Source organism: Jaculus jaculus, chromosome 2 (assembly GCF_020740685.1).
Source record: "Jaculus jaculus isolate mJacJac1 chromosome 2, mJacJac1.mat.Y.cur, whole genome shotgun sequence".
Classification (NCBI taxonomy): Eukaryota; Metazoa; Chordata; class Mammalia; order Rodentia; family Dipodidae; genus Jaculus; species Jaculus jaculus.
The window spans coordinates 101,353,101-101,377,620 of NC_059103.1; the positions used below are offsets into that span (position 1 = coordinate 101,353,101).

Consider the following 24,520-nt stretch of genomic DNA (forward strand, 5'->3'; position numbering starts at 1 on the left):
GTAGGAGTTGGGGGATAAGGAGAGATGCCTTTTCATGAGACAGAAAACATATTGAAAGGTATTATGTTTTATAGTGCATACTATTTGTAACTTTAATAGTAAGAAATAAATGATTTTTTTTCTTCATTAGAAGTCCCCAATTTTTTTCTTTCCTTCTTTCCTTTTTTTTTTTTTTGGACACAAAACTGTTTTATACTCACAGAAAGTATTGAGCACTGTAGTTTTTGTGGGCCCTGATACTTACCATAGCAAGTATTTAAACTGAGAATTCAAAAGCCTGGTGTGGTAGTGCATATTTTTAATCCCAGCAGAAGTAGGAAGATCCTGTGAGTTCGAGGTCACCTTGAGACTACATAGTGAATTCCAGGTCAGCCTGGACCAGAATGAAACCCTACCTCAAAAAACTAAAAAAGAGGAAAAAAAAAAAAAAACCCATGGGAATTCAATAGTTATTTATTCATTTGAAGTCACCATAAAATAAGGCCCTGATATGTTAGCATATTTGATGTACCTTCTGAAAAATAAGTATGTTTATAAAATTAAAAATTTGGTGTGAATAATAACATTGCCTTACATGTTTATAAATCTCTAGTGTTTTAAAAAGACCACTCCGTTCTCAGCACGTGCTTCTAGTCACACTGCAGTGCTGTTTAGGTCAGAGCATGAAGAATGTCTGCCCTCACAGAGACCTGCAGTTGGAAAAGGGGAGGTCTTCAATAGTCATTTAAGGTATTTGTGAATATTCTTTGGTACTATACAAGAATTTAACAAGCTCTACTTTCTTACAAGTTAGTTGCAGTGTGGACTCTGAGGCCACTTGAACGAACTTTTCATTCTGTTATATTGAAATTCATTGCCTTCCCACACTTGCAATGCACTCTACCCTCATGTGACTCTGTAATATAACACATTGGTGATTTGAAAATTACTGGTTTCTTGAGGGCAATATATATATTTTCTTTTTCTTTTTTTTGGTTTTTTAAGGTACGGTCTTACTCCAGCCCAGGCTGATCTGGAATTCATTATGGAGTCTCAGGGTGGCCTTGAACTCACGGCAATCCTCCTTCCTCTGCCTCCCGAGTGCTGGGATTAAAGGTGTGCACCACCACGCCCGACTAAGGGGGTCATATATTTTCCAAATGTTGAAATATTTCAAACAAGCACAATTTAACTGCTGAACCATCTTCCCAGCCAAATATTGAAACATTTCATTATATCTGGTTCATATTTGTTAATTGCTCCACTGTTGTCACCTGAGAAGTCTTTAAGTACTGTCAAGCTCAGGGTAGTGTAGACAAGTTTTTCCAAATCCTGATTTACACTTGAGAGCTTGGCCACAGTGCTGGGAGTCATCTCTTGACCGAGCATCCTTGCTTCAGAACATGCCTGCCAGGCATTCCAGTCTGAGTGAACGTAGTTCTGGGTCCTTCCTTCCTATGGGAGCTCATCATCAAGACGGGCGTTCCACTCACCCAGCTGCTTTCCCTAAGGCCATTGACTGACTGTTGTTTGATGGGTATTCTCCATTTTTATTACCTGAATTGTGAAATGACACCTACTTCGTCTTGAGATTTAATAAAGCCAATATATTTTCCCAGCTTTTCTAGGACTTCCATGAGTACAACTGACTTTTTTTTCCCTGCTAATGCACAGAAGTGAAGAAAACAGTGATGATCACCACTCCTCATTGCCACCTTGCCTCCTGCTGAGACAGCGGCAGTGTTCCTCTGCTCTTGCAACATCTGCAGCCATGAACACGTGTTGTAGGATAACTTTGAGGTTAAAAAATTATCCAGTACTTAGAATAATTCAACACGTCTTGAATTTTGGTGCCACAAATTCACATAATAGATCTTTGATTTATTGTGCTGAGAACAGACAAGTAGGAACAATGCAGCAAGTCCATTGATGGCTAGAGATTCATTCATTTGTGAGGCAGACAGCCTCAGGGGAGCTAGCAGCCCACTCCTCCTGCGGCCTCTGAGTAGTCCTTAAGTAGAAGCCACTGTGTCACTGCAAAGAGGCAGGGCTGTCTTCTTTCCTGCTCTTCATCCTTAGGCATTCAGCAACGCCACCTGTGTACCTCTTCCTCCTGTGTGCACTTCTGTTGATGCAGCATGCCACCCTCTCAGAGGCTTCAAGATCTTCTTGGTATAAACAGTGCTTTGCCCTTAAAGAGCTTCTTATGTCTAGGGTTAAAATACTGTATTTCTTTTTCATTATACAGCCAGTAATTAGTCACAAAATGACACTATAGCTCAACTGTACCATGAGTATTTTTCTTCTTTTTTGATAGTGAACTTTACTGTAGAGGTGAACATATTGCATATGGGTCATATTCCCATCAAATTATGTTCTTTTTAAATTTATTTTATTTTTGTTTTTTTGAGGTAGAATCTCACTCTAGCCCAGGCTGACCTGGAATTCACCGTGTAGTCTCAGGGTGGCCTCGAACTCATGATGATCCTCCTACCTCTGACTCCTGAGTGCTGGGATTAAAGGTGTGTGTCACCATGCCTGGCTCTTTTTTATTTTATTTTATTTTATATTATTTTGGTTTGTTAAGGTAGAGTCTTGCTCTAGCCTAGGCTATCCTCAAACTCACAGCAGTCCTCCTACTTCAGTCTCCTGAGTGCTGTGATTAAAGGCGTGTACCACCACGCATGGTGAGTTACTATGTTTCCTCTCCTCCCTATTTCTCTGAGGGCCTCTTCAATGGGGTTACTGGTATTTACTGTGGGGTCATAAATGTACCAGTTAGTCTCTGTGGGGTGTGGACAATGCCTCAGAATACAGCTTCCCACCCTGTGGCTCTTACATTCTTTCTGCTCTCTCTTCTTCAATGTTTCCTGAGCATTTGAGGATTTGTTTTTCAAGGTAGGATCTCCCTTTAGCCTGGGCTGACCTAGAATTCACTATGGAGTCTCAGGCTGGCCTCAAACTCACAGTGATCCTCCTACTCTGCCTCCCAAGTGCTGGGATTGAAGGTGTGTGCCACCACACCCAGTTTGGAGGATGTGTTTTAAGTCTCTCTTAGGGCTGAGCTCTAAGCAGCTTCTGATTTTCTGCTTTATTGAGTTTTGAGTTTCCTCAGTATCTATGGCCACTACCTAGAGAAGGTTATCTGGCTAACAGTGAGAGCAGCACTCATATTTAATCCACCATGTCCTCTGCAATGTTTCCTGGGCTTTCTTTCCTTGTACTGATGAGATTCGAGTCTCCCCAGTACTTGCTGCCATCTAGACTTTAACTGGCCTGCTCACTTCCCTGGGCTAGGGAATATAATCAGCCTCCCATGAATATTTGTAAAAGATGTTCCATTGACATGATGCAATACATTATTAACATCTATAAAGCTGAGACAAAGATGTCTTTCATTAAAATTTCATTTCTTGGTTATAATTTTAACTAGTTTCTCTTATATGTCAGTTTCTTATAAGATTCTCTTATTTGTCATTGTCCTTTTTTCAGCATTTTTAGATATAGAGAGTATAGATATAGGTTGAGAATTTCAGTACTCTAATCATATTATAATAACTCATACTTACGTGAGGAAAAAACATACTAAATTTTCTTTTAAAAATATTTTATTTTGCTCGGTGTGGTAATGCACCCCTTTAATCCTAGTACTTGGGAGGGTTGTCATGAGTTCTAGACCACCCTGAGACTACATAGTGAATTCCAGGTCAGCCTGAGCTAGAGTGAGACCCTACCTCGATAAAACAAAACATTATTCATTTGAGAAGGAGAAAAAAGGAGAGAGGGAGAAAGGGAGAGAGTAAGAGAGAGAGAGAGAGAGAGAGAGAGAGAGAGAAAGATAGAGAGAGAATGGGTGTGCCAGGGCCTCCAGCCACTGCAAAAGGAACTCCAGATGCCTGTGCCACCTTGTGCATCTGGCTTACGTGTGTCCTGGGGAATTGAACCTGGGTCCTCTGGCTTTGCAGGCAAGTGCCTTAACTGCTAAGCCATCTCTGCAGCCCCTAAATTTTCTTATAGAGTGAAATATTGTTCAACTCTAAAGTGACTTTTGAATAATTTAAAAAAAAATTTAAACTATTTCTGTGAATCAAATTAATGAACATGATCTGTTATTTATGTTCCAGTGTGGGTTTCAGGGGAAGCGTTGGGGGTTTCATACTAGGGAACAGGAGTGGGACCACAGCTACTAGGACAAGTAGCAAATGAGAGCTGGTGAGCACTCCCTAAAAGTGCTGAAAACACACTGAGTCAGTCTTTCTCTCCCGCACCCCACATATACATGTGTATGGATGTCTGTGTCATCCATCTCTATCTCTAGGATCTCACTATGTATCACAAGCTGGGCTTTGAGCTCTAGCTCCTGTCTGCCTCCTGAGTGCTCAGGAGGAATTACAGTTGTGGGCCATCACCCCCCGCTTAGATTAATCTCTTAAAACGCTTTTTCCATACCTCCAACCTTGTCACCGTTCTGCTTTGACACCCTTTTACCCTGGGCTATTGCTCCTTTAGGGGATTTCCAAAGCCGTCCCTCTCCTTCTGTCTTTGGAATAGTTATTCGTGTTTTGACACCCTCTTTCACGGGTTACAGGAGGGCAGCTTCTCGCCTGCCATCTTTCCCAGAAACTTACATTAAATTCTTCTGAATAAGTTGTTCAAAACGCACACTTCCTTTTTAAAAAAAACCAATTTTGCTTATGTTTTGAATTTAATATTCAATATTTAATTCTGCTCATGACAGGTTTATTTTAGGACAGTAGAACTTATAGAAGAGCCTATTGAAGGGTCTCCCGGTCTGAGTTTCTACTTCAAGATTAATGGATTACCTATATTTCTGAAAGGTTCAAACTGGATCCCAGCAGATTCGTTCCAGGATAAAGTGACCTCTGACTTGTAAGTGTTACCTTCCTTTCCTTCTTGTTCTTCTGCTTAGTGGTGCACTAAGCTTATGAGCTACTGACTTACTCTACTCCCAGGAGAAGGAGCTGAGAGGCATTACAGAATTCTAGGATGATAGGCCTTTCAGAATGGACAGGGCTTATTTTTTTTTAATTAATTAATTTATTTTTTGGTTTTTCAAGGGAGGGTTTTGCTCTGGCTCAGGCTGACTCTGAAGTCTTAGGGCTGGCCTTGAGCTCACAGCAATCTTCCTACTTCTGTCTCCCAAGTGCTGGGATTAAAGGCGTGCACTACCATGCCTGGCTTGGACAAGGCTTTTTAATCAAACATTCCATTCTTGTAAGCTATATATAGTCTTACAACTAAACTATTTTAGATTACTGAAGCCTCCCAGTTTTTAGAAAGCTCTTATCTATTTTCCCTGTAGAAAGAAGAAAGTGACACATTTATAGTTTGGCTAGTCCTAGAAAATAAAAGTATTAATCTAGCTTTTTAAAAAGGTTCTTCAAAGAATACATTAAATACTTAAAAACATGTTTATTTATTTGAGAGACAGAAAGAGTGAATGTATCGAGAGTGTGTATGTGTGTGCCAGGGCCTCTTGCTACTGAGAACAACTTCCAGACACGAGTGCTACGTTACACAACTGGCTTTTGTGGGTATGGGGGAATCAAACCTGGGCCAGCAGGCATTGCAAACAGGTACCTTTAACCTCTGAGCCATCTCTCCATCCCAACCTTAAACACTGTTGTTTTTGGTTTTTCGAGGTAGGCTCTCACTCTAGCACAGGCTGACCTGGAATTCACTATGTAGTCTCAGGGTGGCCTCGAACTCACGGTGATCCACCTACCTCTGCCTCCCAAGTGCTGGGATTAAAGGTGTGTGCCACCCTGCCTGGCTATCACTTTTGAGCAAGGTTTTTAAGAGATAGGAACCCATGGGCAGGAGAACACATTTTTGTCTTACTACATAATTAGTGGTTTAACATACAAAACATATTACTTTATGTTAGAACTACTTATAGTTTCTTTTTCATAAGGGAACAAAACTCCCCTCCAGGCGCAGATGTGGAGCAACGTGTGCTCTGTTCCTTTGCCTGTGTTCCCGTCTCTTCCCAGTAGGAGGCAGGGGTGGCTCTTGCTGTTGGCACAGTAGGACCAGTTGCTTGGTCTTCTCCTTGGACTTTGCTGGGCCACCAGCCTGTTCAGTGGCTGCCTGCTGTGCTCCTGGGCAGTGCTCCGGGCTGGGGGAGGTGCCGCACTCAAACTATTTCCCGTGGGTCGTGGGAACAAGAGCGGAAATAGGTAGGAAAGACTTTTCCTGGAGAAAGAAGTACTGGGCAAAGGAAACTGTGAGAAAAGAGCTAAGGAAAAAAAATGAAACAAAGTAATTTTAAAAATAGTATAACATAACCAGGTGTGGTAGGGCATGCCTTTAACCCAAGCCCGTGAGCGGCTGAGGTAGGAGGAGTGCTGAGGATTTGAGGCCAGCCTTACACAGTGAGTTCCAGGTTAGTTTGTGCTAGAGTGAGACCCTGCCTCAAAAAAAATATACTATAGTATAACATTATTGATAATTTTGAAGTAAAGATGCCACCCACAGTATTTTAGTATGTTTGCCTCATATGCTTACAACTAGAGTCTGGATTACTTTACATCACTGGTTTCAGCATCATGATTTTGTTGTTGTTGTTTTTTGAGGTAGAGTCTCACAATAATCTAGGCTGACCTGGAATTCACTATGTAGTCTCAGGAGGCCTGAAAATCACTGTGATCCTCCTACCTCTGCTTTGTGAGTTCTGGGATTAAAGGCATGTGCCACCACGCCTGGCAGCATCATGATTTTGAAGGGTTTTTTTGCTAACAGAATTGAAAACTATATTAAAATCCTTTTTAATACTCCAAAGCTTCTGCATTAATATTTGGTTCTATAATTTCTTTTCCAGATTGCAGCTCCTTTTGCAATCTGTTGTGGATGCTAACATGAATGTCCTCCGGGTGTGGGGAGGAGGCGTGTATGAGCAGGATGAGTTCTATGACCTTTGCGACAAACTAGGAATAATGGTGAGTGGCTGCTGGCATCTTGCATACTAAAAGTTGCTATAATCTCAGTTTGACCTCCTGTTGTGACTGAATCATTTTTTTGGCCAAAGGAATAAATGAGCCATAGTTGATTACAAATATAAGGATTTATTTATTTGATAGTATATATGTATTACTTATGTCCAGTTCTATGTTTATTTTTATAATTGTCCTTGTGATATAAGTATTCATAATAAAAAATTATTAGATGAACATTAAATATTAAAATTCACTTTAAGAAACTCTAGCTAGGGTTAGAGAAACAAAATAATAAAATTAAAGAAAATGTTTGCTTAGCATTATTATGAAAGTACCTTTGATGTGTCTTGCAATGATGAGGATTAAGCAGAGGAAATGCCATCAGCCCTTAGTATCAGTATTGGCTCCCAGGCCCTAATGGATATGTAAATACACATATATTTAATTTCCCCATATAAATTAGTGGAATGTTTGTACAAATCTATACACATCCTCCCATGTGCTTTGGGTCATTGCTTAAGATGCTTGCACAAGGTGAATGTGTAGGGAATGACAGCACAGAAAGGTCTATACACGTTCACTGTAGGTGTTATTTTTGTTTTTTGACTTGAATTTTTTTTTAAGGTAGGGTCTTACTCTAGCCTAGGCTGACCTGGAATTCACTATGGAGTCTCAGGGTGGCCTCAAACTCATGGTGATCCTCCTACCTCTGCCTCCCAAGTACTGGGATTAAAGGTGTGTGCCACCACACCCAGCTCTCTTTTCTGCCTTCTTAATATTTTTTTTAAATTTAAATTTATTTTTATTCATTTATTTGATGGGGGTATGGGGGAGAATGGGTGCGCTAGGGCCTCTAGCCACTGCAAACAAGCTCCAGACACATGCGCCACCTTGTAGCATCTGGCTAATGTGGGTCCTGGGGAGTTGAACTTGGATCCTTTGGCTTTGCAGGCAAACGCCTAAACTGCTAAGCCATCTCTCCAGCCCCTTCTTAATGTTTTTCTGTTCCTGGTTTCTGAACACTTTTGCACTGCCCTGGATAGTCTGAGATGCTTGAGGACTTTTCTCCAAGTCTTCATGCACAGTGCTGTGCGGATGATCACACTTGTTAGGGAGCTTGCTTTCATCTGTATGAAAGCTAATCTCCTAAATTCAGAGTGAAGATTGCCTATGTGATAACACAGAAGTGCTTTCTTGTCTTTTATTTGATAGGTGTGGCAGGATTTTATGTTTGCCTGTGCCCTCTATCCAACTGATCCAAGCTTTGTGGTGTCAGTGAGAGCAGAAGTTGCTTACCAGGTATGTTATTTCCACTCCAAAAAGAGAGAAAATGCATATGTTTTAGTTTTGCCTTTTGTAAAATCATCCCATTTCATTTTACAGTCAGGTAATTGACTCCCTGGATGGCTCGACCCAGTGTCACGGCTGTAACATCACCTACTTCCTGACAACTCCCAGATTTATGTCTAATCCTACCTTCTCTGCTGAATCTTCCTTTTTCTATCTAATGGCCTATATGGGACCTTGATTGAAGGTTTAATGGCATCTCAGAGTAAGACATCTATACACACATATCACTTCTTGTTTCTAATGTAGTTTTCCCCAGCAGATGACAATACCAGTCTGAACTGCTTAGGACAAAAATTTACAGTAATTCTTTTTTTTTATTGTTTATTTATTTATTTGAGAGCAACAGACAGAGAGAGAAAGAGGCAGACAGACACAGAGAGAGAGAGAATGGGCGCACCAGGGCCTCTAGCCACACTGCAAATGAACTCCAGATACGTGCGTCCCCTTGTGCATCTGGCTAATGTGGATCCTGGGGAGTTGAGCCTCAAACAGGGTCCTTAGGCTTCACAGGCAAGCGCTTAACTGCTAAGCCATCTCTCCAGCCCTACAGTAATTCTTGACTCCATGGTTTGTTTTACATTTCACATATACACACATCACTAGTATTCATAAATGTAAGATAATATGCTATCTCTGTCCACTGAAAAGTCCTGGAAACAAAAAATTTCTTAGCTTTGGACTGGGGGTATAGTTCAGTGATGGCTCATTTCCCTAGCATGCGTAAGGTCCTAGGTTCAGTCTTCAGTATATATATATGTATATATATACACATACATACATACATACATACACACACACACACACACACACACACACACACACACACACACACATATATACATACATAGAGAGAGAGAGAGGAGGAAAGGGTTCTAGATCTTGTATAAAAAAAATAGATGATTCTTGAATATCATTTTTAATGGCTTTATGATCTTTGTTGTAATATGGTCAAATGATCATTTTAGCTGTAGTTCTGAGGCTTATTAGCCATCTGCTGCATTTACTTGTTTTTGCAGTAAGGTCTGTTTGAGGGGTGATTATACTCTGAAACACAGCTTGTATTTCAATACATCTCTGCTAGACCTTAAGTCCATGGAAACACAGGTTTACATGTAGTCAATTTGGCATTCTTAACATACAAGAAAATTCCAACTCATAATATACTTGCAAAGTATAGTTTGGGACTAACTAGTGAATATATTATGTGTTAGCAAAATTCTACTGAAACATTAAGTGATTCATTGGTGTCCATTTGCAGTGATCACTGGAGCACTTGGTGTGGTGGTATGAGCCTGTAAACCAGCAGTTAGGAAAAGGTAGAGGCAGGAGGAACAAGAATCCAAGGCTGGCTTTGGTTATATAGAATAAAGACAACCTGGGCTACATTGAACCCTGTCTATACACAAAATCATAAGCAAAACAAACAAAAAATAAATGTTAAGAAGGAAGGAACAGTCACTGGACCAGACCATTGGTACTTTCTATAGTGTGCAAGATTTCGCAGATATACTGTATAGATTTTATAACTCTGCAGTATGTCCAAGGAAGAAATAAATTTATTTTCTCAGTAACATCAGATAAAATCATGTATTAGTTACTTTCTCCTTTCTGGGACAAAATACATGGCCAGAAGCAGCCTAGGGTAGGAAGGAGTTTATTGTGGCTTACAGGTCCAGTGGTAGAGTACATCATGGCAATGAAGGCATGGTAAGAGGAAGCCATTGTCACGCTGTCACATCCGCAAGGAGGAAGTAGAGAGAGGTCAGGCTAGAAATCCTCAAGGCCCACCCCCCAATGACATGCTTTCTCCAGCAAGGCTCCACATAAAGGCACCACAGCCTTCCTGAACAGCACCCTCAACTGAGGAATAAGCATTTAAATACATAAGTCTATAGGGGACACTTTACATTGAAACCACCACATTCTACCTCTGGCCCCAAAGATTCCTGGCTATCTCATGATGCAAAATGCATTCAGTCCAACTTTAAAAAGTCTCCATAGTTTTTTTTTTTTTTTTTTTTTTTTACCAGTACCAACATTGTTCAAAAGTCCAAAGTCTCAAAGCAGTGTAAAAATCAAAACACAGGTTACATACCTTCCACACAATGGCGCTGATTAAGCCTCTCCATTCCAAATGGGAGGCCTTGGGTGTAGCAAGGAGAGGATGGACAAAGTGGGGCTAAAACCCAGCCGTGCAAACACCAACTCAGGCAGCTCCATGTGTGGTACCTGTGACTCCTGGTGGAATCCTCTGCACTTCCAGAAATCTTGTGGTAGCTTGGCCCCTCCAACTGTGCTGCCAGTGGTGCCTCTCCTGGGGGGAGTCTGCCCTGAGCCTGCAGCTTCCTTTGGCAGCCATTCCATGGTCGTGGCATCTCCAACGTCCTGGGGTCTTGACTGCAACGATGGTTCACCTTCACAGGTTTATGCAGTGGCCTCAAAGGGTCTCCTTGCAGGGACTTTTTTTTTTTTTTTTTTGGTTTTTCGAGGTAGGGTCTCACTCTGGTCCAGGCTGACCTGGAATTAACTCTGTAGTCTCAGGGTGGCCTCGAACTCATGGCGATCCTCCTACCTCTGCCTCCCAAGTGCTGGGATTAAAGGTGTGTGCCACCGCACCCGGCTTCCTTGCAGGGACTTTAATCCTGCCTCAAAATGCTTAGCCACAGTGGCTCTCCAGAACTGATGAAATGCTCCACAGTTCCCTACTTGTTGCATTGTTGCATTTTTCCTTCTTGTAAAAGCCAGTACCACATGGTTGACAGTGCTCAGCTACGCTGTCAGATTAGAATGAAGCATGGTGCTCAGGTAAGGCGGTGAAAACAGCCTTAGTATGCTTAGCTGGGGGTGCAGAGTCCTCTTCTAACACTCTCCTTGCAGGCCTTTTCCTTTAGAAAGAATTCACATTCTTCCTATATGAGTCATCTTTGATACTTTCTTCTTTTTCATCTCTCATATCCGCCTGGTTTTAAAGTCTAACCAGCTTTGTTGTGTTTTGAGACTGTCTTGTTATAGCCTAGGTCTTGGTATTTGGTGTGTATGTATATGTATGTTTGTCCTCATGTGTGTTGCAGTGTGTGTGTGTGTGTGTGTGTGTGTGCGCGTGTGTTTGAATGAGCGTGTGCATGTGCCTAGACATGAATTCTGGTGTACGTATGGAAGTTGGAAGAGAACTTTTTAAAAAAATTATTCCTCAGTGTTCCTATTTATGAGGGAGTATTTATTTATTTATTTGAGAGAGAGAGATACAGAAATAGGAAAGGAGGGAGGGAGGGAGGGGGAGAGAGAGAGAGAGAGAGAGAGAGAGAGAGAGAGAGAGAGGAGAGAGAGAGAGAGAGAGAATGGGCACGCCAGGGCCTTCAGCCACTGCAAACCAACTCCAGATGTGTGCACCCCCTTGCCCCTTGTGCATCTGGCTTACGTGGGTCCTGGGGAATTAAACCGAGGTACTTTGGGTTTGTAGGCAAGCGCCTTGGCTGCTGAGCCATCCCTCCAGCCTGGAAGGCAACTTATGATTGGCCCTTACTGTTGGATCCGAGTAGGGGCTGAACCAAGTAGAGTGATGTGGAAATAAAGAGAGAGAATATATGAACTCATTAGCAGGCTATTCTTTGTTGGAAAGCAAGCAGCTGAACAGTGAAGGATGGAGAGTCCCATTCTGTGGGTTTGAGGTTGCTGTGCTCAGATGCAGCTGAGCTGTTTAAAGGACAAGCAGGGAGGACAACAGGGGAAGAGAGAGAAATAAGAATGCAACTGGAACAGGGCTATTTCCTTTGTTGACTTGTTTTCCCAGATATGACTCTTAGGTCTGGCTACATTAGTTCATTTTTTAAAAAATATTTTTAATTAATTAATTAATTAAATTAATTTTTTAAAATTAACAACTTCTTCCATGATTGTGAACAACATCCCATGGTAATACCCTCCCTACCCCCACTTTCCCCTTTGAAACTCCATTCTCCATCATATCGCCTCCCCCTTTCAATCAGTCTCTCTTATATTTTGATGTCATGATCTTTTCCTCCTCTTATGATGGTCTTGTGTAGGTAGTGTCAGGCACTGCGAGGTCATGGATATCCAGGCCATTTGTGTCTGGGGGGAGCACGTTGTAAGGAGTCCTTCCCTTCCATTGGCTTTTACATTCTTTTTTCTTCTTTTTTTGCATTTTTTTAATGTTTATTTTTTTATTTTTTATTTTTTTTTAGAAGAAATTTCTTGACTTTTATTTTCTTAAGGCCTTTTTTATTTATTTATTTATTTATTTGAGAGCGACAGACACAGAGAGACATAGAGGGAGAGAGAGAGAATGGGCGCGCCAGGGCTTCCAGCCTCTGCAAACGAACTCCAGACGCGTGCGCCCCCTTGTGCATCTGGCTAACGTGGGACCTGGGGAACTGAGCCTCGAACCGGGGTCCTTAGGCTTCACAGGCAAGCGCTTAACCGCTAAGCCATCTCTCCAGCCCTTAATGTTTATTTTTTATTAGCATTTTCAATGATTATTTAAAAAATCCCATGTTAATTCTCCCCTCCCCCCACACTTTCCCCTTTGTGGCTTTTACATTCTTTGCACCACCTGTTCTGCAATAGGCAGTGAGCCTTGGAAGGTGTGATAGAGATATTGCAGTGCTGAGCATTCCTGTCACTTCTTTACAGCACTATGATGCTTTCTGAGTCATCCCAAGGTCACTGCCATCTGAAAAGAGAAGATTCTCTACCAAAAGTGAGAGTAGCATTAACTAATGGGTATGAAATTAAGAGAAGTGCTTACTGGGCAGTTTGGTGAGCATAGTATATACATTTAGCCAGACAGCAGCAGATATTACACCCCTATGATGCAGGACTACCCCTGTTTTAAGTTTTCAGTATCAGGGATGTATTCCCTCCCATGGATTGGGCCTCCAGTCCAATTAGAGGGCAGTTGGTTTCCACCATTATAGACATGGCACTATTGCACCCATTGGCTCCTTTGGCCTGGCTGGCAAAATTTAAGACTTGCAGTGTCCACTGTTGAGTATCTTCACTGGTGATTTCTCTGTATGTCATTGAACTGCATCCAGAATGGAGTTTTCCAGCTTTCTGTCACCTGGTCTACACGAAGGAGGTTATCAGCTCAGCTCCAGCAGGATTTCTCAGTGGCCTTGCAGCCCAAGTATGTGGAGTCTTCAGCAATAGGGTCTTACCATCTATTCCCGGTAGGAAACCAAGAGCCTTGGCAATGGCCTATAATATTTTGGGGGCATCAGGGAACTCCCTGTCCAAAAACTCACTGGAAGGTATCACATCCCTGGCACTGAAAATTTTCTAGCAACAATCTATGGCTCCTGAGTGTTCCATTGTCCAAAAACCTAGGTTTTCATATGATTTATTTATATCCTCTTAGATTTTGATTGGCCCTGTCTCCACCTTTCCTTTACTCAATCTTTTCCCCTGGCCTCACTTTGTGCCTTTTCACCCCCATTAATGTATTCTTCTACTTACATATATACAATACCATCCTATTAAGTTCCCCCTCCCTTCCTTTCTCTTCCATTTATATCTCTTTTTTAGCTTACTAGCCTTTGCTACTGAGATTTCTTCCTATTTACATAGAAGTCCAATCATCTTTAGTTAGGATCCACATATGAGAGAGAACATGTGATGCTTGGCTTTCTGAGCCTGGGTTACCTCACTTAGTATAAACCTGTCCAGATCCATCCATTTTCCTGAAAATTTCATAACTTCATTTTTTTAACTGCTGAGTATAACTCCATTGTATAAATGTGCCATATCTTCATTATCCACTAAGAAAAATATTTTTATTTATTTATTAGAGGCAGAGAGAGGGAGAAAGAAAAAATAAGTGAGTGAGAATGGGCCCACCAGGGCTTCTATTCATTGCAAATGAACTCCAGACGCATATGCCATCATGTGCATCTGGCTTATGTGGGACTTTGGAGAATCGAACTTGGGCCCTTAAGGTTTGCAGGCAAGCACGTTAACCACTAAGCCATTTCTCCAGCCCTAGATTAGTTCTTAATGATAGCCTGTTTGCAGGGTTTGGGGCAAGGGTTCCTGTGTAGCCTAGGACAATGTTTCTTGTTCTACAGGTGACCTTATCAGGCTATGGTTTGGAAAGTTAATTGCAACCCAAAAGAATTGCCTCTGTTTTAAAGCCTGTTCCAAGGCTAGCCTGTTCCAGTAATTTCTGTGACTCATGTAATGATTGTTGGGGACCCCAGACTTATTAACCCTTCTATTCACCTTCCATCTCATTTTGAGGCAAGGTCTGTTGTTGTTCACTGATTAGTTTGCAAGCTTGCAAGAGATTCTCCTGTCTCTACCTCTCATTACACTGCAGGTACACTGGGATTACAGAGGCCTGCTGTAGCTAACTGGTTTTTTAACCTGAGTTCTAGGGAGCCAAGCTCAGGTACTCAGAGTTGCATAGTAAGTGCTCATCTGTTGCGACATTTCTCCAGCCCTGTTTTCAGGCTTTATGAGAAACAGTTTACCTCCAACTGGTTTGGGACCTCACTATATAGGACAAACAAACTCACAGCAATCCTCCTGCCTCAACTTTCAGAGTGATGGGGTTACAGGCATGAGCCAATACACCTGGCTTGGATAATTGTGGTTTTATTTTTCATCATTAATATGTCAGTCTTGGCTAATTTGGCTCTCATTTTCTTGGACATAAACAGATGCAATAAAAGGTACAGGCTGGCCTGTCACTCCCTGTAGCACAGTGATCTTCCTACCTCAGCCTCTGGAGTGCAGGGATTATAGGCATGAACTTCTACACCCATCTTAAAAATTTTTTTTGTATTCTTTTGTAGGCTAGTTTGGAAAACACAATACTTTCATTTAAAATGAAACATAACTCCTTAATACACCTTTGATGCATCTCTGTTTTATTTACCCAAGTTTCTCACCTTCTCTGTGTAACTGACTGTTACAGTGAAAGTGAAGCTATACATATCGGTGAGCTCATGCTATCACATATTCCAGAAGCATTTCTCCTGACCACGGACTTACGCTGTGATTCTCAAAGACATTTAATTGCTCCTCTGCTTGGGAGTGCAATTAAAGGACATGCCCCAGCATGTCAGAGGACAGGGGCATGTTCGTGTCTGTCTGTGCATCCCGGAACTCAATCCTTTTGCCCTTGTGATGGGCCAGCCAGGGTGTTGTTCCTGCAGTCCTTGCATTTCTCTGGCAAGCTTTTCAGGCAGAATGTCTGACTTCCTTTTCTTTGCTTAGATATATTCAGTAACTTACCCTTGGTTGATACTTCAGATGGTCACTGGCAGCTGTTTAAGAAATCTCCTCTTGTCTATCTGGTCTCACCTGGAGCACCCTTTGCTTTTTCTTCTGGAGTTCCATTTGCTCTGTAAAACCTGTAGGTGTTTTCTTTCAATGTTGTTTTTTTTTCTTCCTTTCCTTTTCCTTTCTTTCTTTCTTTTTTTTTGTTCATTTTTTATTTATTTGAGAGCGACAGACACAGAGAGAAAGACAGATAGAGGGAGAGAGAGAGAATGGGCGCGCCAGGGCTTCCAGCCTCTGCAAACGAACTCCAGACGCGTGCGCCCCCTTGTGCATCTGGCTAACGTGGGACCTGGGGAACTGAGCCTCGAACCGGGGTCCTTAGGCTTCACAGGCAAGCGTTTAACCGCTAAGCCATCTCTCCAGCCCCCAATCCTGCTTTTTGTAGTCCAGGTTGACCTTGAACTCCTGACGTTCCTGCTTTACTACAGGGATAAGAGGCTACTAGGACCTGGGGAACTGAGCCTCGAACCGGGGTCCATAGGCTTCACAGGCGAGCGCTTAACCTCTAAGCCATCTCTCCAGCCCTCCTTTCTTTCTTTACTTTTCACTTTTAAAATATTTTTGTTTAAGTGATGCTATGTCAAGGCAATCCTGTAGAAGAGATACAATAGTATCATAAAGTCACAGACCTCAACCTTACTGATCATGTACCAAGTTAATGGAAACCCAAAATAATTTAAGCCCTCTGTGGTGGTGCAGACCTTTAATCCCAGCAATCAGGAGGCAGAGCTAGGAGGATCACTACGAGTTTGAGGCCAACCTGGGGTTATATAATGAATTTCAGGTCAGCCTGGGCTAGAGCGAGACCCTCCCATGAAAAACTAACAAAAACAATTATTTGGGGCTGTGGCTGTCCTAAGCTGCCAGAGTGCTTGCCTAGTGCTTGCACAAAGCCCTGGGTTTGATCTAGCTCCTCATAAAACAAGGTGTGGTGGCAGATGCTATGGCAGGACGATGGGAAATTTAAGGTCATCCTTGGCTACATGGCAAGTTTGAGGCCAGCTGGGGATACATGAGACCCCCATCTTTTTTTTCGTTGTTGTTATTTAATTATTTATTTTAGTTTTTCGAGGTAGGGTCTTGCTCTAGCCCAGGCTGACTTAGAATTCACTATATAGTCTCAGGGTGGACTTGAACTCACAACAATTGTCCTACCTCTGCCTCACAAGTGCTGGGAATATAGGCATGCGCCACCATGCGTAGCCTCTGAACAAGGTGTCTTTAAGCCAAAGGAAAACAGTGGTTTCCTTTATTTTTCTTACAGATGAAGTAGAGTTTTCCCACAGAGCTGGCCAGATGAGCATCTTCAGCTCTAGCTTGGCCTTGCTCTTTAGAAAAGGAAATGCTTATGATGGGATCCCTTCTGTGGCCTAAGAGTGGCCTTTACAGCATGTGAGTCTCTGGCATCTCCAGGCACTGGGCTAGCTCTGCACCAAGTCCTGTGCCTGTCATTGGCTGAGGGACTTCTGTAGAGCTTCATATATCATTTGAGCCTTTACTGATAGAGATGGCTTTATTTTCTTGAAGGCTTCTTCAAAATGTGTGTGACTAATCTTCAGCTTACCTTGTCCACTTCCGCTCTTCTGTCTTGTCATTTCTTGTCCTTGGCACAGAGAGAAGCTTCTGTATGAGAGCAGAGAGGAATACGCCCATATAGCAATTACAGGGACCATCATTAGCAGTTGCTTCCAAGACTACATCTCCATCCAGTGGAGGTTTGGGACCATATTTTGTGATGGTTTTTAAAATGGCAATCCAGTCTTCTGGGGATGGCAACCCCACAAAAAGCATCTTGTCCAGATGGCCTGGGTGTGGGATTGCAGGGTCAATGATATCTGGCCTATTTGTGGTGGCCAAAATAAAAACCTGCTGACATGTTTCTAGACCATCCATCTCCGTAAGCAGCTGATTTACCACATGGACACTTGCACCTGTTTCTTGGTCTGATATTCGAGGACATAAGACATCCACTTCATCAAAGAATATCACACAGGGTGCTGAATTCTTGGCTCACTGAAAAACCAGCTGCACAGCACATTGGCTCTTACCAACATACATATTTAGTAATTCAGGACTTTTGACAGATATGAAATTTAGTCCAGCCTCATTCACCACAGCCTTTGCAAGCAGAGTTTTCCCACACCCAGGAGGACCAGCCAAGAGGATGCCAGCTGGAGTTACCAATCGAAGAGCTCTGAACTGGTCTAGGTTATGAACTGGAGCCAATATTGCCATGATGAGTTCTTGAAGATCTTCTAGAGCACAAATATCTGCCCATGTCACATTAGGGACAGTGACAAGGCCTTCACTTTTGGCAGAAGGTTGAACTGAGGCCGGGGCAACAGTGAAATCATTCAATTCAATGCACAGTCCTTGCATCTGCTCCTCTGACAGAGGATCTTGGTCCCTTAGCAATTTCAACAGTGTTCTCAATTCAGCCTGTGTCTCAGAAGTGGGCTCAGCCCTCAGCTTGTCCTCCTGGCCCCCTCCAGGCGGCAATCCTGTGGCCTTAGGGTCTTTCTGCTGCTGCTTCTGTAGCTTCAAGACCCTATTGACAGCACACACGACAGCCTTTCTGCAGAGGGCCATCAGATGGGCACCAACATAGCCTGGCGTCAGGCGAGCAAAGTGACCAGAATTAAGAGTTTCAGGAAGTCTCAATTTTCAGCACGGAGTTTGATGTATTCCTTCCCTGGATGCTGCATTTGGGACACCTAGGCAAATTTCTCCGTCAAACCTTCCTGCACGTCTCAAAGCTCTGGTCGATTAGTGGCGCCAATGATTAGAACTCGAGCTGTAGCTGCCACATTATTTAGATCATCCCTGCAGGTTAGGAGCTGGCTCACAGTTCTTCATTCCATGCCTTCTGAAGCAACTTCTCTTTTGGGAGTAACAGCATCCATTTCTTCAATGAAAACAGTACAGGATGCATTTGACACGGCTTGGTCAAATAACTCCCTGAACTTTTCTCAGACTCTCCAGAAACTCCTGATACAATCTCTGGAGCAGCCCCTTTTAAAATAGGCAGGTCAAGTTCCCCAGCAATTGCATGTGCAAGTAATGCCTTCCCACAGCCTGGTGGCCCGTGCAGAAGAACTCCTCGAGGGGGCACAACGCCGGGGTGGGTGGTGGCACACCTCTGGGTGACGCATGTGTAGGAACATCTTGCAGACCTCTTTTAACGTTGCATCGTTGCCTCCAACATCTTCAAAGTTCACACGGAAGATTTGGAAATCCAGCCCCTTGCCTTGAGCTTTCTTTTGCATGACAGCTTCTATTTCTCCGTCTACATCCTGAAAATCTTCTTTCTTCCTTTTGTTTCCTTTGCCCTTTGCCCTACGGTTTCTTTTTGTATCACTCTCCAGAAGAGAAGATTCTTTTAAATCCTGTACCTCAGATACTGGCTTCTTGTTGGTACTTTTTTCACCTGACAGGTCTAAGAAAAAGTCGCCTTTCTCTCCACTTGGGGTTTTGTCAATAAGCCATCCTCCAGCAGATTCCCTGGCAGGCTCTTTAAGGGGGTGGAGCCTGTTTGGGAAGTCAGGCACGGTGGTGAGGTGCTGCCCCACCTCGTGGCACTGGAAACAGAATCGGAATTTCCTTTCTGATGTAACGTGCATAGGGAATTGTTCATGTGATTTGCTGACTGCTGATCCTCCAAACCGGAATCTACTCATCTTCCTCTTTCTATCTTAAAAACAGAAACAAGAACAAGCTAATTTACTTTGTTGTACAAATCTATTGAGCCTGTAGTAGGTAATGACCAAATCAGGGTAGTTGGCATGAAAAACTTTACTAACATGTAATAACTGAACAGATTTATGGAGTACAGTGTGATAGTCCCATATATGTGTGCAATGTGTACTGAGCAAATCAGGGTAATTGATATTTCCATCCTCCTTCTCTTCTAGCTGCCAGTGAGGGTTGATGGGGAGCCTAGAATCCTCTGATGAGGGTAGCATTTGCTCTGCTTCATCTGTTTCTGTATAGAAAACTACAGCTTCTGACAACTAACCCCTGTAATGTCATGTGTTCTCCCTTCTGTGTTTCTGAGAACCTGTGTTGGCTATTTAGATGATGACGAGGTGGATTTCTCTCTCTCTCTCTCTCTCTCTCTCTCTCTCTCTCTCTCTCTCTCTCTCTCTCTCTCTCTGTGTGTGTGTGTGTGTTGGGTCATGTGCATGCTGTGGTTCCTTGAGGAAGTCAAAGGGCAACCTTGGGGTGTTGGTCCTTGTCTTCCACCTTGTTGGAGGCAGGGTCTCTCTTGTTTGCTGCTGTGTGGCCCAGGCTAGATGGTCTACAAACTTGGAATTTTGACTCTTGCCTGTGGGCACACAGGAATTAGAGATGGGTATGCTACTGCTATTTTTGAGCTGGAGAAATGGCTCAGTGGTTAAGCATGAGGTCTGGAGGAGGTCTGAGAGGTATCTTGAGTTCAATTTCCAGGACACACATAAACATCTGGGTGTGATCATGTCTTTCTGTAATCCCAGTTCTGTACTGGAGCAGAGATGCTAGAATCACTGGAGTTTATGGAAAAACGGAAAGTTTCAGGATCATTAAGAGACTCTTGCTCATATAAGAATGGGTGGAAGAGTGATGCAGCGGGACACCACATATCTTCGTTGGCCACCGAGGCCAGCTCGCTCAGCGCACACAGGCTAATGGCGTGCCACCTGTGCATATGCCGCACATGCCACCTTACACGCCCACCCAAACAAAAACAAAATGGGTATTCTCTTCAGGGTTTTAAAATAATTAAAAAATATTTATTTATTTATTTGAGAGAGTAAAAGAGGCAGACACACAGAAAGAGGGAGGGAGGGAAGGAGGGAGGGAGGGAGGGAGGGAGAGAATGGGTGCGCCAGGGCCTCCAGCCACTGCAAATGAACTCCAGACACATGCGCCCCCTTGTGCATCTGGCTTATGTGGGTCCTGGGGAATCAAACTGAGGTTCTTTGGCTTTGAAGGCAAACTCCTTAACCACTAAGCCATCTCTCCAGCCCCCTGCTTCGGTTTTTTCTTTAAATTTTTTTTTCTTTATTTATTTGACAGTGACAGACAGAGAGAGAAAGAGGCAGAGGGAGAGAGAGAGAGAGAATGGGCATGACAGGGCTTCCAGCCACTGCAAACGAACTCCAGATGAGTGCGCCCCCTTGTGCATCTGGCTAACGTGGGTCCTGGGGAATCGTGCCTTGAACCAGGGTCCTTAGGCTTCATAGGCAAGCGCTTAACCACTAAGCCATCTCCCCAGCCCCTGCTTCAGTTTTTAATACAGCAGAGTTAAGGAACTCTGTTTTACCATTGAATATTAAGTTTAATAGGAAAAATCCCAGAGAATTCTTAAAATACATTGGCACAGCTAACTTGACTAACCATTTTCTAGTGAGTTTTCTGGAACATAAGAATTTATGTGCTGACATGCAGTGGTTGTAATTTTGTGAATAATGATAGCTGTGAGTTTCAGTGCCAAGTACTGAGTAACTATTCTATATTTTCTTAAATTTCAGGTCAGGAGACTGAAATCTCATCCCTCTGTTATCATATGGAGTGGCAATAATGAAAATGAAGCAGCTCTGATGAATAATTGGTATGCTATAAATCCCAGTGACATGCCAACCTACATCAATGACTATGTGACGCTCTATGTGAAAAACATCAGAGAAGTTGTCTTCACCGTGAGTAATGGATTTCAACAGTAGAGTATAAAAATGTGGGCTGGAGATATGGCTTAGCAGGTAAGGCACTTGCCTGTGAAGCTAAGGATTCCCCAGTACTCACATAAGGCCGATGAATAAGGTGGTGCATGCATCTGGAGTTTGTTTGCAGTGGCTAGAGACCCTGTTCTGCCCATTCTCTCTCTCTTTCTCTTTTTGTTTTTTTGAGGTAGGGTCTCACTTTAGCCCAGGCTGACCTGGAATTCACTATGGAGTCTCAGGGTGGCCTCGAACTCATGGCAATCCTCCTACCTCTGCCTCCCGAGTGCTGGGATTAAAGGCACGCGCCACCACGCCCGGCTATCTGTGTGTCTTTTTATCCCTCTCAAATAAACAAAAATAAAATATTTTTTTAAAAAATGTGTTTTTAGAGCTTGAGAGATTGCTTAGTGGTTAAGGTGCTATCTGGTAAAGCCTAAGAACCCATGTTTGATTCCCCAGTGCCCATCCGTGTAAGTTAGTTGCATAAGGTGGTGTATGTGTCTGGAGTTTGTTTGCAGTGGCTAGAGGCCCTGGTGTACCCATTCTCTCTCTCTCAAAATAAATGAAATATTTAAAAAAATTTTTTTCGAGGTAGGGTCTCACTGTAGCTCAGGCTGACCTGGAATTCCCTATGGAGTCGCAGGGTGGCCTTGAACTCATGGTGATCCTCTTACCTCTGCCTCCCGAGTGCTGGGACTGAAGGCGTGCGCCAACCTGCCTGGCTAAAAATTTGCTTTTAAAGTACATAGGTCTGAAAAATGGTGCATTATATTTGGTGCCTCTCTTAAGGACAGTCTTCAGAAGTACTGTCTGGATACAGAGTATTTCATTATAATGCTGCAGCGTAGGACAGGATCATGCCTTGTGTGTGGACTTCTCCACATGTACTCAATACTGTGCTTACCAGTGGAGGTTGGCATACCCTCTTTGCAGTTTGCTCATGCATGGATCCACGAATGTTCAGTCTTCAAATGAGAGGATTCATTGATATGACCTCTCTACCACTCTGTTAGTGAGTGCTCTTATAGACTTTTGTGTGTGTCATGTTGGTAAGTGAGTTAAGGGTTCAAGAGAGAGGAATGATCTAGTTTCCAACTCCACCTTTGCATTATTCCTGTATGGTGGTTCTCTTTGCACCGCTGTTTGTAATAGGTATATTATACAGGCATGCATTAACATAAATTGGCCCCTTTGGGGTGAGAGAAAAAAAGGGAGACTGAAGGTGGAAAGTTGAGAAAATTATTTTCTATACATCTATTTTTCAAACCTATTTTGCCTTATGTTTTACATTCCCAAAGAAACCACACTACCTTCAAAGTACTCTGTACATTTTATTTTATTTTATTTTATTTTTTTAATATTTATTTATTTGAGAGCAACAGACACAGAGAGAAAGACAGATAGAGGGAGAGAGAGAGAATGGGCGCGCCAGGGCTTCTAGCCTCTGCAAACGAACTCTGTACATTTTAGTTACTTGCTCAGTGTCTGGTTTCACCTCCAGGTTGGAGTCCCATCTTTTAACAGTCATTCATGTAGAAAGAACTGCTGGCCTGGCACACAGCAAGCACTCAGAAGAGATCTGGTGCCTGAGGACTTGACAAGGCCATGGTTGTTCTCATTTCCTACCCTGTAGTAGTCTAGACAACACCTTAACCTATTCACTAAAGCTGAGCCATAGCTGCCCCTGATTTGCTCACAGGCAGCTCCTCTCAGAAGCTGGGCTCCTTCTGCATTCCAGCTACCCTGCTCCCCAAACTCTCACTGCTAAAGAGAGATGAGAATGAGGCATTCACTTATCACTCTAGATTCATGAATGGCTCAGAAGCCACTGCCTAGAGAAGGTCTGTATTACAGAAATTGAAACACGAACTTTGGTGGGCACACACTGAGCCTTTCTCCTATATGAAGTATTCACTGTTTATGCCACCTCTACAAAAAAGGTGGTGCAGTTATCTGCACTTTGCAGAGAAGACACTGAAGTTTAGAACTGTCTAAAACTAAAAAGGTTCTGCTTTGGGATTCAAACTCACATCTGACTCAGTAGTTTCTGTTCTTAACCCGAGTTTCTCAACTGGAAATGATTTTCTTCCCAGGGAACATTTGTCATGGCTGTACACATTTTTTTAAGGCTGATTTATTTTTAAATATGAAAAGAAGTTATTTGATGCTGATGATATATCCTTCAACAGTTTGATCATTTATAGAAATTCAGAGATGGATATTTAACTGCATTAGAAGTAGTGAGGGGACTGGTGGCATTAGCGTTGATAAGCTCGAGATGCTGCTAAATGTCTTAGACTGCATGAAACTCCCACCCCTTATTTATACCCCCAACTTGCCCAGACCTGAAAATTCATAGTTCTAGAGTTAAAGTGGTAAGAGGAGGTAAACCATGATGGAGAAGATGAGGAGCACTGCTGTGACGTTGTGATCAGGTGCTAGTAATGAAAGGCTGTAGACGATGGGGTGAAAAACAGAGTGGTGTGGTGTACGCTCCTAGTAATGCTTCTTGGCATTTCTTGGGCATGATAGTGATTTTTTTTAAGTTGACGATGTGTACCTTACTGGATGAAAATACTATCCTTACAATGATCTTGTTTCTGTATTCAGGAAGATAAGAGTCGTCCTTTTATTGTATCCAGTCCTACAAATGGGGCCGAGACCATTGCAGAAGGCTGGGTCTCTGAAAACCCCTACAGTACCCATTATGGTGATGTACATTTTTATGACTATGAGAACGATTGCTGGGATTGGACAGTTTTCCCCAAAGCTCGATTTGTATCTGAATATGGATATCAGTCCTGGCCTTCATTTAGCACCCTAGAGAAGGTAAGCCATTGTTTGTTTGACTTTCCAGTGATCCAGGATGGCAAGTTGGGCATATGTTGCTCCTAAATGGTGGTTCAGAAAGTCAGTGAGATATTACCCTTATTTAAATGAAAATTTAGGAAATTTACTGAGGTCTACAATCACCATTTTGGAGTTCATAGCTTTTCTATGTTTTTAATTATGTTATTTCAGGAGCATTTACAAATTAAATGTAATTCATAAGTTGCTTAAGCTTGATTTATTTTTAAATATGAAACAAAGTTATTTGATGCTGATGATATATCCTTTAACTGTTTGATCATTTATAGAAATTCAGAGATGGATATTTAACTGCATTAGAAGAAGTGGATCAGGGGCTGGAGAGATGGCTCAGTGGTTAAAAGGCACATGCTGGCAAGGCCTGAT

At 42.6% G+C, this 24,520-nt stretch overlaps 1 protein-coding gene and 1 pseudogene across 1 annotated transcript in view; one reads left to right on the forward strand and one right to left on the reverse strand.

The window, feature by feature from the left end:
* Positions 1-24,520, forward strand: part of Manba (mannosidase beta) — a 123,116-nt gene that overhangs the window by 67,945 nt on the left and 30,651 nt on the right. Inside the window, exons 8-12 of the mRNA XM_004662987.2 lie at positions 4,718-4,869; positions 6,821-6,938; positions 8,148-8,234; positions 21,098-21,265; positions 23,897-24,115. Of these exons, the coding sequence (XP_004663044.1) occupies positions 4,718-4,869; positions 6,821-6,938; positions 8,148-8,234; positions 21,098-21,265; positions 23,897-24,115 (744 nt within the window). The remainder of the gene's footprint in view (positions 1-4,717; positions 4,870-6,820; positions 6,939-8,147; positions 8,235-21,097; positions 21,266-23,896; positions 24,116-24,520) is intronic.
* LOC105944360 lies at positions 17,036-20,271 on the reverse strand (annotated as a pseudogene).